At 32.0% G+C, this 16,366-nt stretch overlaps 2 protein-coding genes across 2 annotated transcripts; one reads left to right on the top strand and one right to left on the bottom strand.

Moving 5' to 3' along the window:
* Positions 1-6,104: 6,104 nt before the first annotated feature.
* On the top strand, positions 6,105-16,163 carry LOC130899365 (ribosomal RNA small subunit methyltransferase NEP1). Its single transcript, XM_057809272.1, has 4 exons — positions 6,105-6,513; positions 11,215-11,367; positions 12,355-12,598; positions 14,087-16,163. The coding sequence occupies exons 1-4, from the start codon at positions 6,493-6,495 to the stop codon at positions 14,407-14,409; spliced, it is 741 nt and encodes a 246-aa protein (XP_057665255.1). The 5' UTR covers positions 6,105-6,492; the 3' UTR covers positions 14,410-16,163.
* On the bottom strand, positions 8,653-10,895 carry LOC130899364 (polyadenylate-binding protein 4-like). The gene has a single exon (XM_057809271.1). The coding sequence runs from the start codon at positions 10,700-10,702 to the stop codon at positions 8,912-8,914; it is 1,791 nt and encodes a 596-aa protein (XP_057665254.1). The 5' UTR covers positions 10,703-10,895; the 3' UTR covers positions 8,653-8,911.
* Positions 16,164-16,366: the final 203 nt, after the last annotated feature.

Below are 16,366 nucleotides of genomic sequence, written 5' to 3'. Positions count from 1 at the left end.
GCTAATACAATTTCAGTTTTCTTAAACTGAAAGTAGACCCAAACTTCGTTATTTTAAACGGAATGCTATGGTTTTTATTAAATTTTTAGAATCTACGCTAAATTTCAATATAACTTTATATAATGCATAATATGCTTAAAGTCAACCATTTTTGAATTATTTCACATTTTCGAAATTTTTGTACACATGCAGCCCTCCACTAAAAAAATTATATTTCCGAGTTTAAGTTAGTCAGGTCTAATATTTTTGGGATTTGGACAAATAACACTTTCAAAAGCTTTCAAAATCTGTGAAAACCTTCCGAATTTCGCTGCCTAAAAACTTAATTTTTTCAAATTGCAACCCTCATTTTTCTCTTTACCATTTAAAGCGTAGAATCCCAATGGTAATTGGAGGTTTTTAGACAGCGAAATTCGGCACCATTTTCTGAACACCCTATATAAATTTTCATAAAGGTTTTCACAGATTTTGAAAGCTGTAAGTGTTAATTGACCAAATCCAAAAAATATTATACCTGACTCACTTAAATTCGAAAATATAATTTTTTCAGTGGAGGGCTGCATGTGTCCAAAAATTTCGAAAATGTGAAATAATTTAAAAATGATGGACTGAAGGCATAAAATACCTCATATAAAGTTATATTGAAATTTCGCGCAGATTCCAAAAATTTAATAAAAACCATAGCGTTCCGCTCAAAATAACGAAGTTTAGGTTCAGTTCCAGAAAACTGAGATTATTTTAGCTGAAACGAGCATTTCGGAAAACCCATGCAAGTAAATTTTCAGTCGCAGTACTTTCCCATATACATATCGATTGAGCTCGTCGTGAAGGACCCTGTACGTGTACTGTTGTATATTTGAATTTTCAATTTTTTTGTGTGGATTTAAAACTATATTTTCATAATTTCTGTTTGAATTTCAACATAGAACCTTCGGCTTCAGGTATGTAACAACAAGGTTATGTATTTAGTGAATATTATTTAAAACGAAATAAAACAATATTATTTTAACATTTTCCAAAATATACGTAAGCTTTTAGTTGCGTTTCAATATAGTCTCAAGCTTTCAAATAATTTATTTTAAAATTGGTCTTATTTTATCTTTTCAAAATTATTCAGATTTCTTGCACTTTTCTTTTCTTTCTTTTTTCTTTAAAAAAATTTGCAAGAATAATGTTTTAATTTTATCATTATTTTATTTCAGGACGGAAATCAAAACCATGTTTATTTCAAGGAGAGAACTTTTTAATATCCTCAGAATTTCAAATAAAAATGAAATTGATGAACAATTTGATTATTTAAAAGATGAAATAATGAAGCGAACGAAATATAAAAGTGAAGAACTTTTAAAGCACTTAAATAAAACTTTATCATATTTCAAATCACAGTTTAAATCGCGCTGGATGAAAGCGTTCAGGATAGAAAAAAGGTTTTTCAAAAATAATGGCTTGATACATCAATTTCATTTATAATAAAAGAAGATGTAGATCAGTCATGTCAAAGATACGGCCCGCGGGCCGCTTCCGGCCCCTGGACCGTATCAATAAGGCCCGCGATCTCAATGTGTCACAGAAAGAAGAATCATGTTTTTTTGAGCTTTTAAACTTCATACGATGCCTCTACGGATGTTTTAAATACTCGTACTCTCAAGTCTACGGATGTTTATAAGTAATTTCAAAGGCAGCGCGTGTCTAGACAAGCGAGAGAGAAAGACAATATCGCTATCTATCAGCAGCAAGCGGAAATATCCTAAAACCTTCCTTAACCATATAAAACGAGTGCGTCGGCGCGACGTGAGTCAGTTGAGTCGAGTAATCGAAGCGATACGTTTGAAGGAGGATTTTAATTGTACTGCGAAGTAGTTCAATTTGAAGAGACACTATGATACGAATCATAAATCAAAATCTCCGCATTGTCATCTATTTAATCTAAACTTTAAGGTGAATAATCGATGTTTACTAAAGCTAATACAGAGTGCGAAGATGCCCTGAAATCAAGTTTTATTATTGCCTTAGAAATCGTGAAATGATTTGTGTGATTTGTTTGAAGACTGTATTTTGAAAGTTGCCGATGTTTCATTTCCATCTGAAAAGTCGATAATTCAAAATATTTGGCTCTCAATACACACTCTTGCTTCGAGAATAAATTATGAAGGAAAAAATTAAGAAATTTACAAACTTTTCACTGTCTGTTGACGATACTACGGATACTGTTAATACAGCTCAACTTGCTGGTTTTTATACGAGACATTAACAGTAATTTTGAAATAACTGAAGAAATATTAAAGTGCGTTCTATTGACAGGTACTACAACAGCAAATGATATTTATTCTGAAATTGAGTATTTGATAAGAGAACCGGAACTGTTTATTAATAGAATGGGGCTTTGATGGCAGTTCAGAACATAGTCCATACAAACAGGCTTTTTATGTTTCCGATGCTAGTGATTCAGCTGTGTTTATAACATGCGTTGTTCCAATACGTCTCGTTTGTGGACGAGTGGATAAATGTCAAACTGGTCCGTTCCTCCTTCCTCGTTTTGCGCATGCTCTGGAACGTAACGTCGTCTGCTCGTCAAATGTCAAACGCCAAACGCCTCTGGTAGAAAATTAATTTTTTTCTCAACCATCAAACAATTTTCGTTAATATTTACGTGTAAATATATTTTGCTTTGATAGGTAAATCATAGAAGTAAGTAACTAGAATATCACTTTTTTATAACCTCAAAGTAGATTATGGAGATTAATAATAAAGATCTGAAATCTGAATTATTTATCATGGAAAGTAAGAATGAAGAGGAATTGGAGACTGAATTATATAATTGTCCTGAGTATCATCGGACGTTTTATATGAATAAAATTATTTGTAAAATAATAAACAATGTACAATTTATTAATATGTTAACATTAAGTACATTTTACAGGGACATTTAGCACACAGGATTAACATTCAATTAAAAATTCTTATATTTATTGTATTTATCGATCATCAGCCTTGAACCCAAGAGCTCCGCACTTTTTAACTTTCAAATTAACGCGAAATTTGAAATACTATTTCAAAAGTACCCGCCGAGACGCAGCGCATGCGCAAAGCCAGCAAAGAGGAACGGATTCGTTTGACATTTATCCACACGTGTTTGTAGTGAGAAAGTGGTGTGGGGGGAAATTGTCGTCCTGAGTCCACTCGATACTGTCGCCCAATAAAAATTGAATTTATCAAAGGATCAACTGAAGTTTCAGTAAGAGAAAAAAATAAAATAGACGACCAATTAAAGCATTTACATAAAAGCTCTAGCAAAATTAAAGGTAAAGCTTTAAGTGTATCTCCTAATTTAATATTTTCAATGATTGCAAAATATGTAATGCTCTTAATACCACAACCTCCACACGAAAATGCTTTATTTGTGGCGCAACATCCAAGGATTTTAATTGTATTGACGAAATAATTAATAGAGAAATAAAATAATAAAAAAAAATTGAATTCGGATATTCGGTGTTGCATACGAATGTTTGAATGCCTTTTACATCTGTCATACTAATTACCAATTAAAAAATGGCAATATCGAGGAAAAGATAAAGAAATTGTTCAGGAAAACAAAGCCCGTATTCAGAGAGAATTTAGGGAACGAATTCACCCAAATATATAAGAATTGATGTCATTCGAAATAGACTTCAATTGATGCACGTTTCGCGCATGACGTCACGCTGGAATCAGAATGTTTTCTTTGTCGTTAAGATTAGATTGGAATTTACTGGGTTTTTTGTGTTTTTGTAATTTTTTTGTATTCACTGGCTTTTACTGTTACTGTTATTATTATTTTTTTTTTATTTCAGTTTAACGTGCCTCGACAGCGCTGGTCATTGGCACACAAAAACAAATCATAGATACATAAGTTAAATAAAGGACTGTTACGAAATCTATTACAATACGTAAATTATTTATATTTTCTTGTACAGCTTGGTGGCTTTAAGAAACTCTATGATTTTCTTCATTTCCATCAGTTAAGTGTCTCCTCGAGGTTGGTTTTTCATATCAAACTGTTGATATGCGGCAGAGTATTATCTGCATTTGGTGTGGATGTGCTTAGCAGACACAGGAACTTGACAACTTTGACAGACAGGACGACTTTCTGACAACATCAAATATCCGTGAGTGGTTGACGCGGAGTCTTCTTATTGGCACAGCTTCTCTCCTATTCAAAAAGTTTGAGAAAAGGTGAGAAGTAGATGTGTGGATTTTATGCTATAATATTCCTGCCAAGATTTTTGAATGAGCTTTTTGAAGTTAGTCTTCAGATAATTGGCAAGCTGAACTGGGATTCCAGGACGATTCTTTGTGGCTTCTTTGGCATAACGATCTGCAAATTCGTTTCCAGCAATTCCAGATGTGAGAGACTGTTATATCATATTTTCTTTAAAAATATTGTACTCTCTATTATAAGATCATAATGCCATCGTTACATTTTATATAGCTTTGTTCGTTGTAGATATTCTTAACATGTTCTGTCATCAGATGAATGCCCAGTTTGAAATTGTGCGTTCGCGGTGCCAATCTGATGAGTTTTTTGTTTGGAATCGAGATCTTTAAATATATTGATGTAACATCACCACCAATGCAACATACTTAAGTTTTGAGGTATGGTAACACTGATGTGATTATGTCAAATCTGACATTGACATCATAAAGTCTGACATTTTTAATGGTGTACGTACTCAGAACGTGTTGCGAGTGTTATTTGAGTTGTTTACATATACTTGAAACATTCTGAAGTACCTGGCCTGACTTAGAGATGCAGATAGTTGCTTGAAAAATACCAATGGAAAAAATGTTTCGACAATTAGTTCAAACTCATGTCCAAGTGAATTGATCTTATTGGAGAATATTTTGAAAACCAATAAAGCCATATCCAATCATAAATATTCGTTTTTATTTGTCTATCTCAAAATTTAAGTAGCAACCCTCGTATTTCTTGATAAAAGTTATAAAATTGTCGGTCATTCCGGTTTATTTTCGAAATATTTTGAATATACTGTGTTGTAATGAAAAGTGAGAATTATTACGTTTAAGAATTTAGTAAATTACATGTCAGTTATGAATTAATGCAATACAATTAGGAAATATTACAAATATATATAATTATAATGAAAATTTAACTTAAAATAGTTCTAAATTTGAAATTTAAATGAGATAATGAAATACTCACCCAGTAAAATGTATCGTTTGACTTGTTTAACTATGTTATATTTACTTTTGACTTTTACCATAGGTCAGTTGTATGACAGAAATATTAAAATAGGGTTTAGATATCTGCTAATTTGTTATTCCATCTTGTGTATACTTTTGAATGATATAATTTTTTTAACTACTACACGATTAAAATGTTTCTCGTATTTTTTATTAGTTTCATTTCTCTTCTATTAAAGCAGAAATCAAAGATAAACTACATTATTTAATTTATTTATGACCACTATCTCATAAGTTATGGCAATAAGAGCTTAGACCAAACACTAGGTTTATTTATATAAATATATTATACAAAACCAATAAATTCTTACAAATATCCAAGTTAGAAAAAAAAATGAGTGAAATAGCTTTTCTTTAACTGGCTGTCGTGATATTATTTCTAGAGGTATTTTTATAAAAGAAGAAAAGGCGACGTTAATGAGCTTGGCACACAAGAATCAATTTTAAAAAACTTTGGTAAGTTTTGTGTCAAGTGTCAAATTTGAAAACGTCACAAATTATTTATTTATTTATTGCCGTGTCGGAAATACTATTTTTTTTATAGATACATGATTAATTGATTATAAAATACGAATACTATAGAAGCACTTCTTTAAAACTATACTTTTTACCATATACACCTTCTTATGTCCTTCTATACTATTCTTCATTAAATAATAATGTATCCCAATGTCTTTTAAGTAAACACAAATGTGAATCTAAATAAATAGAAATGAATTTGAAATAAATGCTCACATAACGTCTATTCTACAGTTTGTGTTTAAAGCACAATTTTAAATTTCATGGAGCCCAAAAATTTATCTGTTGTTTGAGGGGCAAGGGGAAAACACAACTGTGCTCGATGTCCAGATACTAAAAACGACAATTTGGAACGTAGGCTTAAAGCACTGCGCATCCATGTGCTCGATAGGTTGCTCAAATTGTGTGATTTGAATGTAACTGTGTAGTTGTTTACGTGCTAGTAGAGACACGGGGGTGGTATAATATTTAATTATTTCTCGGTGAAAAATATTTGAAAAACGTATTTATATTTAATATTATCAGTGATAAAAATTACGAATTGTGATGGTGATAGAATAAAAAGGATAAAAATATGAAACTATTGAATTATAAATGTTTGATTGAGTATTGTTACAGTTTAAAAATTTTGTTCACAATGTTTGTATAGGCGTTACAATAATTGTGTGTTTAATAGAGAAGCGATTTCCACAGTGAAGACAGCTAGAAAACTCCTCAAGATGATGTAGTTGGATGATTTTAGTACATCGAATGGTAATTAATGTATTAACTTGATATTACTCCTTTGAAATAGCTATAGAAAGTAAACAATTTTGTTCTAATTAATAATTTATTTGAACCATCCATCCTTAATCAGATTGAGTTATATTTCTTAATGGCATATAAACAAAAAGTCGACCCAACAGGTGTATAAATTAAATGCAACGAGTTATTTGACAAAAAAAGTCACAACGTTTGATGTGAGATTGTTTGTATTAAATTTGTGTGGCTTATATTTTTTGTCATTAACGTGATAAACATACTTATAAAAGATCCTGCTGTTGGTACTTCAGTTTTTGGATCAATTGTTTCCTGATATAAAATTGGTTTAAGTGGTTAGTTCATACCTAAAATAAAGTTCAGTTTTAAAGAGATAAAAGAGAGAACTGGAGCAGATGGAAGATTCGCCAAAGCTATTAAGACTCAGTTTCTAGCCAAAAAGGAAATTTCAAAACAAATAGTCGCACCCTTATTGATATACGGATCAGACATGGACACTCACACAGAAACAAAAAAGTATAGAAATGAGATTTCTAAGAAACATAGAGAATAAATAAAGATATGACAAAATAAAGAATAATACTGGGTGTATTGGGGACAATTTTAATTTAAAATCAATTTAAAACAGGATAATTTAAATGGTTTGGTCCTGTTATGAGATTGAAGGACGAACAATTAAAACAGAAGATATATGAAGCACATACTCCCAAAAAAAAAGAAAGGAAGACCAAGGAGGAGGTGGACAGAAGAAATTACGACAACAGGAAATAAAACAAATACACTGAAAAGGTAAAAAGGCTTCAGGTAGTGTCCCAATATAGAAATTTTTGGAATGTTTTTGTATGTTTGATATTCAATATTTTTATTCAAAAACTGTAGTAGCATAATTCAGTTTTTTTGCGTTGAAATGAAAAAGCAAAATTATTCAGAAAGTCTCATTTGAAAAATTGATGTTGCATTTCATAGGTTGTCAACCCTAGTTTTTAGGAAAGCTTTTATATAAAACATCTTTGTCTATGCCTATTGAAAACAAATTTATAGTGAGAACAACGGTACATGTAATTTCAATTTTGATAGTTTTTTCAATAAAAATTTCCATTACTGCCAACAAGGAATTTATTTCTAGTTTTATGGATGCAAATTTTTACAGAGAATTTTCTTGAAATTAATAATCATTTAGGTCGAAATCACAACCTAATTAAAGGGGATTAACTGTACTTTCAAAACTAAGCAGTGAAATTAAATGAGATTAAAACACAAGAAAAGAAATGCCATGAAATGGACTAGGAATAGCAGACAGAATTGACCCAGAACCAAACACTTTGAAAGCCTGGCAAGCAGAAATATATGCAATTTTCAGTTCAAATTAGAAAGCAATTATCATAAACAGAAGATTACCTTCTTGTCTGATAGCCAAACAGTTATTAGATCTCTGAACTCTAATGTCATAAGATCCAAACTGGTTTGAAAATGCCTGGACAAGTTAAATGAGCTAAAAAAATGGAAGTTATCTACTTGTTCCTTCTTCCTAGGTATTGAGGAAAATAAAATAGCAAATTTGCCAAACAGGCAGATAGGACTTGTATCTTTTTATGAAATTAGCTACAGGAGAATAGAGAAAATCCTAACAAAAAAGGAAGAAGGGAAAAAAATAATTAATGAAATAATCTACAGGAGTTGAGGCAGAAGATCCGTTAAATGAACAATTTATGTATACTAACAGGAGTGTTTGACATTGCTGCCTCGATAGACACCTGAAGATGCTTGCTTTGTAGAGAATGCAAATGCAGATTCTGCTATAAAATTCCTACCCACGTTGTCTTGAAACGCGAAAGATTACGGAACATCAAAACACACTTGGGAACGTATAAAATAGAAGACAAAAAACACTTGCAGCTAGAGTCCTCCCGCATCATGAACTTTCTTAGAGGAAGGAGAATAATAGAATAGTTGTAAATACTGAAGAAACCAGTGTTTAAACAAGATAGATCCTTTGGGTCGCAGGGTATATACAACTATGTCCCGTGCATATTCAAAATTTGTTAATATTTAATTAATTGGTAATAATATTATATAAATTAAAAGCTTTCCATGATATCAAATTTATATTTGGAATATAGAAACAGAACCATGATTTGTTGACTTTTTATTTATTTTTTTTTCTAACAATGAAATAAAAAAATATGCAGTTCTAGAAAAAATTATAAAAGGGTATTTAAAAATGAAGTTTCGTCATATTTTTATAATTTTCACAACGTTGCTTTCTGAAAAGAAAAGTAACATTGTCTTTTCTAAAATCTTACAAAATATAAAAAAATATATAGTTTTTAAACTCAAAGAACTAACACTCTTAAGCATACACACAACACCGATTATCAAAAAAAATATATAATTAGTTCTGTACAATGATCCCCTTCTTAGCGTTTGCTTGGTGGGCCTGGAGTACTGCAATCGCTTCTTCTACTTTAGCTCTTAGTGAATCTTTGTTTTCGATCATATGTATCAATTCGGTATTGTCTATTTCTAATAACATTCCAGTTATTTTACCAGCATTATCTGGGTACATTTTTTCAATCACCCTGAATAACTTTTCTCCAATAATTTGTTTTTGTTCTTGGGGTGGAGTGCTTGCTAGTACATTAGGATTAAGAGAAACATCTCCTCCGTTACCAATTCCTACGTTGAGAGGCCTGACTGAATTCTTGGTAGAGCTTGTGAATTTACTATTGGGCTTAGACGGGGGAGCTTGTTGTTGTCCGGTGATGGCTCTTGGGTGCATTGTGTTACGAACATTAACTGAAGATCTGGAAGTGGTTCTGTAAGGAGAATTGATTAGAGACAAGCTGAATGTTCCGTTAGGTCGAATTGAATTTGGTGTAGCAGGCCAACGTGGAGCCGGTCTGATGTGGTTCAAAGAATTTAGATGATTGTAGAATCTAGGACCTTGAGCAACAGCTGGAATCAAAAATGGTGGAGTAGTTGTAGGAAAATTAATGCTATTATGATGTCTCAAAGCTTGGGCTCTCTGCAAATATTGACTATTAAGGAAGGCCCTACGATCTTCTTTTCTTTGAGCTAAAGCCACATATAATGGTTTGCTTCCCACCATTCTTCCATTCATTTCCGAAACTGCTTTTGTTGCTTCTTCTGGAACACTGTAGCACACAAAACCAAAACCTTTGCTTCTTCCATTTTCGTACATCACTTTAGCAGAAGTTATTGTGCCATAAGCCGAAAATTCCTGCCTCAATTTTTCGTCATCAAATGTATCATCGAGATTCTTTATATATAAATTGATTCCTTGGAAACGGGTAGAACGTTCTTGGCGTAGTTGTTCGTATCGTTTCCTCAATTCATTGATACGTTCAATTTTCTTTTGGGCTCTGCCCACATATAAAACGTTACCGTCTAATTGCTTCCCATTCAATGCTTCAACTGCTCTTTCTGCTGAACTCGGATCAGTGTAGGCGACGAAACCGAAACCTTTTGATAGTCCTTCGATATTTCTCATTACGACACTGCTTGTAATTTCTCCAAATTTACTGAATATTTCCGAAAATTTATCGTCTGACATGTTTGGACCAAAGTTTTTCACATAAATGTTAGTGAATTGTTTGGCTCGTTCACCTAATTCTTTCTCTCGTTCTACTCTTGGTATGAACTTTCCAACATAAACTTTTTTGTTGTTTAATAACATACCATTAACTTTTTCTATTGCTTTCTCGGCAGCCTCTTCATTTTCGAAATGCACAAATCCATAACCTTTAGAATAACCATTGTCGTCGAGTGCTACCTTGCAACTGAGAATATTTCCAAATGCCGAAAAAGTGTCAAACATGGCTTTATTGTCTATATTTTTATCCAGATTTTTTATGAAAACGTTACCGATTCCGGATTTTCTCAATGCAGGATCACGTTGACACCACATAATACGAATGGGTTTACCCTTAAGAAGATCAAAGTTCATGGTGTCCAAAGCTCTTTCCGCATCCTGTGTCTGACTAAAATTCACATATCCATATCCTAAGGATTGTTTCGTTCTGACATCACGACAAACCCTTAGGGATAGTACTTGTCCTGCTGTGGTGAATTTTTCGTAAAGCATCGCTTCTGTTACATCGGGATGTAAATCCCCCACGTAAAGGGAACCGGTTGGGTACAACACTCCTTGGGGAATACTCATTTTTGTTCTTACAAATAGAAATTCACTGTTCCACTTATTACTTAATAAAATAATTCAAAATACTTTTTGCGAGTCTTTTAACAAAAATTATTGTTTTGTTGTTTAATTGCTCTTGGTGATATAAATAATGAAATGTTTACAAAGACTACTGCAAATTTCCCAGTTAAAACTTTCATAGCTAACGACTAGCTTATAGTGCGCAAGACCATGCTATTTATCACAATACGATTGGTTCTCATTCGCTTATTAAATCCGACGTTGCCGAAATTATTTTTTACTTTACTTTTATTTGAATTCAAAATCATCCCTAATGACTCCATTAACTTTATTTTTGTTGAAATTACACATTATATCTGTGCTAATTGCTTAAATTTAAACTAAATCAATGAAATATCACTTAAAATTTGACTTGTTTATCATTGGCAACATTGTACCATACACACGTGTCGATTTTCCATGCTGTGTGTTAACCTAAAAATTTCTCATCCTAATAATATCACGTTTGTTTATAGGTAAATATGAGTAAAAAAAGGAAATTGAAACAATCAAAAGAAAATGAATTCGAATTTGATCCCGTACCAAAACACTTGGTAGTAGCACATTTAAAAAATCAGGAGAAACGCCTAATAATTATTTTAGAAGGTGCACAGTTGGAAACTGTAAAAGTAAGTTAACTATTTTTTAAATACATGTTATAGTTAATTCAATACTCTACCACATCAACCTTGAAACGTTATTAGTGTCAATTTACGTTTTCTTATTTATTAATGGTTTATTTTGAATAATTATTGATTCTACAATACAAACTGTACTAACAATAAATTCGTTTAAATTCATTGTAAACAAAGATTGTTGCGACCACTATTGTTTCTGCTGTATAGAAACGATTTACTGGCAAACGAAACAAAAAAAAAATAACATTTAGCTCTGCAAAACGAGGTACCAGAGGTGAATCTGTGAAATTGATTGTTGTTAGACTCTGGTATTAATTAAGGGGAGCATATAAACTCACTATGCTCAAAAATTTCATCATTGCTTCTTGCAATGAGACAATTTCGCTCTTCTATTAGCAGTAATCGCGTTGTTCACACGATTTACTTTGTGATGATCCACAGTTATCTGGATTATGGGATCTGTAGAGTTCAAAGGGTTTATATTCTGCTTTGCGTATTATTCACAATGCAAGAAGTCGAGTAGGTTGCAGCAAACTCTTCATGGAATATGGGATAATGACATTGTCTTGCATGCATATTTGAAACACTTCTATGTATTCATAGGGATGTACAAGATAAGCCAACTCATTCTGATATTCACAGTTATACCACCAGGGGTGCGCATAGACTAATTGTACCATTTTCTAGGCCACATCAAAGTAATATAACAATCTTGACGTTAGACTGTATAACAAGTTTCTAGATTTGCATACTGATAATAATGTAGAAAACATAAGTCAAAGTTGGTTCTATGAACTTTCAAAGCAAAATTGTTTTTATGCTGTAGAGTTTTCTACTTTGTTATATCATGTTATTGATAACTGCTTAGTGATTTACTATTGGGACTATATAATTGCTATTGTTTTTATACTAGCCAATAAACCATATCTATTGATATGGTAACGTTAAAAAAATTCTAATCTAATGTGTTTTTTTAAGGTTGGAAGTAAATTTGAATTATTGAATTGTGATGACCACACACATATTCTAAAAAGTAATAATCGAGATGTTGGATCATGTCGTCCCGATATAACACATCAGTGTTTGTTGATGTTATTTGATAGTCCTTTGAATCGAGCAGGACTTTTACAAGTATATGTTCACACTGCAAATAATATTCTAATAGAAATAAACCCACAAACTAGGATTCCAAGGACGTTTAAACGTTTTGCAGGACTTATGGGTAAAGTACATGTTTTTATATTAATTTCAATAACTGATTGCACATCACTTATCGGGAAAATTCAAGTTTTATAGCTAGATATATATTTGATTATCAAATAATATACACTCAACAGCAAAAAACCGGACACTCGAATTTGATCTTTTGTTAGATATATAAATATTTTTAATGAAAGGTGAGAAGTGGTTAATGTATAAGTTATTTACATAAAATATTCCACAAATGAATAATTTTTATTGATAATTAACAAAACAAAAAACAAAAGAATAAATAAGAAATTAACTAATTTTTATAAACTTCATCCTTCATTTTTATTAGGTTTCCTTTATGTTATTGCGAATGGATTTAACCCTATCAAACAATGAAGAAATTAAATTGAATTTACTCCAACAGTGCAGTATCCCATCCTCCACAAAGAGTAATTTGGAGCTGATTCAAGTCACTAGGACATGTCTAACATGTCTCCCTAAATTTTTTCACAAATGCTCTATGCAATCATATCAGGAGATTGTAAAGGCCAGTCTAGAAATGTCCTACTGGCTCCAAGTATTCGGAAACAGTTCCCAGGGTATGTGGACATCCAAATGAATTAGGGACCGAGCAGTCGGAGCCCCATTATCAAGGAAAACCAGTGCAGTCCAGACGTAGAAATTAATTTAATTCTCAATTATAACTGATTCGTTTCAAAGAAAGGTGATTCGTGGAGTGTACACTGACCAATCACTCCCCTGATCGTCTTCATGGATGAAACAGTTTCTTACTGCTATACAACTCAATAAGAATGCTCCCTAAGTCTCTGCTGTATTATGTCTAAACTCACTCATATGTGTCTACTGCTGTTGTTGCCATTGTTCACCCACTGCCAGCTCTCTGATGTTAGCTCCAATCTCCCGGAAACGCCGGAGTGCATCGTGAATGGTAGATTTTGCTAATCCAAGCGTTTCTACAATGTATCGTTTGTTGCCTTCTCTTGCCAAGGCAACAGCTCGGGCTAAGTCTACATTTTAAAAAATCATTAGTTGGAACCAAAATAAAAAAGAAACATGTCTATTAATGTCAGAAAAGACTTAGTTAATAAATTAAAGATGTTTAAATGTGCAAAAACCTGCTCAAGAGTTTAGAATAGTACTGACAGATAAACTAACTTTAAGACAAATGAATCTGTCTTATCTAGTAGTCACTAATCCTGAAAGGGTTAGTTCAGTGGATTTAGATCCTACATTCTCTGTAATCACCACATTACCCACAAAATCATACACATTACTGACATCTAGCTTTCAATATGAAAAATATGAAGTGTCCGTTTTTTGCAGTTAAGTTTATTTGAGAATGTATAGTGAACATTTTAAATTCACCAACGTTTCCACAAATCCCAACTTATTTGCTATGAATATTTTATCTTCACCTTGATCAGATTATAGCTATTAAGGAAATAAATTTTTATATTTAACGATAAATGTTTGTGTATACTAATTTTTGAATTTTCAGTTCAACTTTTACATAAATTCTCTGTCCGAGCAGAAGATGGGCCTAAACTGCTTAAGGTTATTAAGAATCCAATAACAGATCACTTGCCAGTAGGTGTAAAAAAAATTGGGACTTCATTTGGTGCAAAACAGGTGAAAAACTGTAGGGAATTGGTTCCTAAAGATGAAGAACCAATTGCTATTGTAATTGGTGCAATCGCGAGGGGCAGCATAGAGGTAGATTATACCGAAGACTTTTTTTCTATAAGTAATTACCCACTATCTGCGGCGTTGACGTGTACAAAACTTTGTTCTGCTTTCGAAGAGGAATGGAATGTTCTTTGATACGACCGATTGGTATTTTCTTAGGTGTACCCCATAAGGTTTTAATGGCATATCTCATAATAATGAACATTTTCTATTTATAAACTTTGTATCAAATTATTAAGAGATAGGTTTTAATCACCCAATAAACGATTCTATTTAAATTTAATATGCAACAAGTGTTTGAAATTACGAAAAGGTTATAGTGGTTCAAATGTCCCTATTTAAAGAAACTAACTTGACTATATTGTTAGTTTTAATTAAATTAAATTTTCAGGACTATAATTTTCACTTAAAATTTTTTCAGGAAAAGCAACTCTGCTTTCCTTTTATTTTTTTACGGGAAAAAGTTATGAATGTAGAAATTTCAATTCAATTGTAGAAATACAGAGAAGTTCCTTGAAATTTTTTTATACTGGATTTGTTTGTCCCTGAATATAGTATTTATTTCTTTAGCGGTGCTTGGGTTAGGTTGCTTTTAAATGGGGTTGTTTCACTTGTGAATGCATGTGTACAATATATACGGGTGATATTAAGGCGAGGAATATCCAAAATTTACATTTTTTGCTTCTAGATGGCTAAGTTGCATTTTAATTTAATCTACTACTGCAAATCATTCAAATGGATCTTTATCCATAGAAATATTATTTCAAATGGAATTTTATTTACACGTGCAATTTGGTTCAGGCCGGACTTTATCCACTCTAGTTTTTACAATCAGATGTCCACACATGTAGACAAGAGATGTAGAAATGTTACAAAACGACAAAAACAAAGTAATTGAAGTAGGTCATTAATTAAGAAGTTAGTTACTTTAGTTATCTGGATCCTTTTTCCAATTTAGAAAATTTTGAGAGACCATGTAAACATGCCGGACCAACATAAATGTACGAAACCTTCCAACCAAATCATTATTGCTGCAAGAAAAAAGGGTTTTTCGAACACCAGACAAACTCGCAAAAGTATAAAGCAGAGTGAAGAGATCAAAAGCACCAATTAGCAGCAGAATACAGGATGTACACAATAGATGGATCCACCTACAGAGTGTGCCAAAAAATTATTTTGAAACGACCGCATACTATTGCATATACTATAATGTTAAGAATTGATATTAAAGAAATTGCAGAAAAACGAAATAAAGTGATTGAATTTATAGGTGAATTAAAAGCCACTATAATGGACAAAAATCCAGGAGACTCTATTTACCCGCAAGTCTCAGTATCAGGAGGCTTTAGAAATGTACAGTTGAGAGAATTTTGGAAAAACTACAATATCATGAATACTGTAGAAAACATAAACCTTTCTTGGAATGAAGTAACAGAAAGATCTTTAAAAGGTGTATGGAAGAACAATTAACGATATTTAAGTAAGAACGAAGACATTGGACACTCAGTCGATATGGATGAAATAGTGGAATTAGCGAAACAAACTGGTTAAGATGAGGTAAATGTGGATGACGTCGAAGAAATAGTTCAAGAAACAGCAGCTAGTCTTTCTAAGGATGAGCCTCAATAATTAACTAAGCAAAAAAGAAAACAAAAATATTGATAGTAGTGATTTCGAAAAAGAGTAAAAAGAACTTTCTATGGTGTTTGTAAAAAGGAGTTTGACCACTATAACTGAAATTATGGACCAATTTGTTGAAAATGTGATCCAAATTTTCAGAGAAGTTCAAAAACAAACCGGGGTGTTATAGGTGTATATTCGTTTACATTGTTTTCATTTATGTGAGAAATAAATGTTTGGTTTTATTTTTATTAAAAAAAAACATTAAATTTAATACCTAACCAATTTTCTATCCATCTTCCCCTAACCCTATTATTTACATGTCAAGATAGCCTCGTTTTGTGCTGTTTTGTATTACGCTCTACTTTGATGGAACATATCCCCCACTTAAAACGGGGTCTTACTATATAATAGTGTTGAAGTTAATATATTTACCATGTGTCAATGAGACACATTAATACATTCTCAAAGA

The sequence above is a fragment of the Diorhabda carinulata genome, chromosome 11 (genome assembly GCF_026250575.1).
Source record: "Diorhabda carinulata isolate Delta chromosome 11, icDioCari1.1, whole genome shotgun sequence".
NCBI classification, from domain to species: domain Eukaryota; kingdom Metazoa; phylum Arthropoda; class Insecta; order Coleoptera; family Chrysomelidae; genus Diorhabda; species Diorhabda carinulata.
The sequence above is the reverse complement of the archived record's forward strand: the minus strand, read 5'-3'. Positions and strand labels throughout refer to the sequence as shown.

Excerpts from the sequence above, each read along its gene's own strand:
- LOC130899365 (XM_057809272.1), top strand. The coding sequence starts at position 6,493 with ATGATTTTAGTACATCGAATG. Across the intron at positions 6,514-11,214 it reads TGATTTTAGTACATCGAATG|GTAAATATGAGTAAAAAAAG; the intron begins GTAATTAATGTA and ends GTTTGTTTATAG. Across the intron at positions 12,599-14,086 it reads ACGTTTTGCAGGACTTATGG|TTCAACTTTTACATAAATTC; the intron begins GTAAAGTACATG and ends TTGAATTTTCAG.
- LOC130899364 (XM_057809271.1), bottom strand. The coding sequence starts at position 10,702 with ATGAGTATTCCCCAAGGAGTGTTGTACCCAACCGGTTCCCTTTACGTG.